At 44.0% G+C, this 2,081-nt stretch overlaps 1 protein-coding gene across 1 annotated transcript in view; it reads right to left on the reverse strand.

The window, feature by feature from the left end:
• Positions 1–2,081, reverse strand: part of DSCAM (DS cell adhesion molecule) — a 987,413-nt gene that overhangs the window by 170,077 nt on the left and 815,255 nt on the right. The window contains exon 15 of the mRNA XM_012558972.1: positions 319–486. Within this exon, the coding sequence (XP_012414426.1) occupies positions 319–486 (168 nt within the window). The remainder of the gene's footprint in view (positions 1–318; positions 487–2,081) is intronic.

A 2,081-nucleotide genomic window follows, 5' to 3' on the forward strand; every position in this document is an offset into this window, starting at 1 on the left:
ACCTGAACTCATGCATCCAAACAAAGGAACTGTAAAAAGAACATGATTCTTTTAATCCTACTGGTTTGTTAGTCCCATACATCTTTCTTTAAGTCTGGGATACGAGAACCTTGAACTAAATCCTATTTGAAGAGCAGTGTCTTCAAAGTAGGAGGCAGAGCACTGCTTGCGATTTTTACAGGTCACAGTACTATGGAGAACACTCATCAAAGTCTCCACCTGGGGTGGCCAATGTCTGGTTCTACATGCAATCCTCAGAGCCCTAACAGTGAGCTCCAGGGCTCCTCTAGAGCTGGATACGAGCCCGGCCAGGCGTACCTGCCTCGTCCGCTGTGATGGTGAGCTCGTTGCTGGGCTCGCTCTTGCCGATCCGGTTCTTGGCGTACATGCGGATGCTGTAGGTGGAGGAAGGGTGGATATCAATGATGGTGGCCGAGTTCAGCTGAGGGGAAACATCTTTGGTTCTCTGAGCAGAATCCCAGGAGTCTTTTGGGTTTTGTTTTTCAAAAAAGAAGAGATAGAGATGTGAGTTTTTTTTCTCTGCCTTTGAAAGTTTGCAAGTAGGAATCAAACACAAAAACAGAAATGAATGTAATGCCCATTTGACACACAAGAAGTGATGCCCAGTGTAACCAAGTATCAGAAATGGGCTCATCCTCAGAATTTCAAGCATAAAACCATCCTATCACCCACCCTTGAAAATAATTTTTCAAGGGTTGATAGGTTCCAGTGTTGAGATACAGGCACTCTTTTGTAGTTCAGGGAGAATTGTATGTTCATTACACAAAAAAATAATGAACCTAACCTAAGAAAGAAGGAGAGAAAGAAAAATGATAACTCAAAGTGAATTCTTAATGCACTATTGCCAGTTATCTGGCAGAGTTGGCTGTCAGAGGGACCTGACATCACATGCTCATTATCTACACTGTGGGGACCAAGGGTTGCAATCAAGGGGCTCAGCAGAAACACAGAACAGGTGGACTTGCAGTGATCACGTAGAAAATGTAGAAGTGTTGGAGGCTCATGCCAGTAGAGTGGAAAACAACTACTTCTAAGCACTTCTTGTACAAGATTTTATGAATTATGGTTTGAATATTCACCCTGCCTCCCCCTCCCCCACCGGAAAAAAAAAATTCCTGGTTTTGAAAAGTATTTGAAAATCAGCAAAACTCTTGCCATGGACAGATTCTCTCTTTCCTAAATGCAGAGTGGTAAAAATGGAATATTTAAATAGAAACTGCTATCAGTCTCCAGGATAAGAACCGGTTACCAAACATATTTCTCAATGTTAATTTTTGAAATCATATACGCTTAAATCCTCTGTTGTAGGAATTTTTCAACCACAGCTAATTTTAACAACACTACATGCCTAGCTTGAAGAGCTATCATTAAATCAGTGATAATTTGTACCTGGTGGTTTTAGAGCTTCAATCAAGGACAAGAATGTCAGTAAATGGTTCTTACTTCAAAGAGTCCAGGCACTTGCTGACTGGGGGCTGCGAAGTGGGGAAGCTCCTTGAGTCAACAATTTAGCTTTAGGTCCTGTTTCCTGAGAGCAGGACCACACCTGAGGCTAATGAGCAGGGGGCTGATCAGCTGGAGGCCCCATGCTGATTAAGCCTCAGGACATGATGTCATCTAGCACGGCCATGGAGCCCTGATGGCAAAGTAGTTAAGAGTTCAGCTGCTAACCAAAAGGTCAGCAGTTCAAATCCACCAGCTGCTCCTTGGAAACCCTATGTGGCAGTTCTACTCTGTCCTATAGGGTTGCAATGAGTTGGAATCGACTTGATGGCAATGAGTTTGGTTTTCGGTTATCATGGCCAAGTGTGAGGCCAACAAAGGCTTTGGAAGATGGCGGCTCAGTGGAGCTTCCTGGGTGGTGAAAGTCAATATTTGCTCTCGGGAGGGTAGGCGCGTCCCCTGGGGGCACAGAAGCTCTGAACCCAGATCTCGCCCTATGTGTTTGTATCCTTTTTCCAGCTAGATTAAAGATAGCCCTTTCAATATGAACAGGCACTTCACCAAAGAAGATATTCAGGCAGCTAACAGACACAGGAAGAAATGTCACAATCATTAGC

Source organism: Trichechus manatus, unplaced genomic scaffold, assembly GCF_000243295.1.
Source record: "Trichechus manatus latirostris isolate Lorelei unplaced genomic scaffold, TriManLat1.0 scaffold00202, whole genome shotgun sequence".
NCBI lineage: Eukaryota > Metazoa > Chordata > Mammalia > Sirenia > Trichechidae > Trichechus > Trichechus manatus.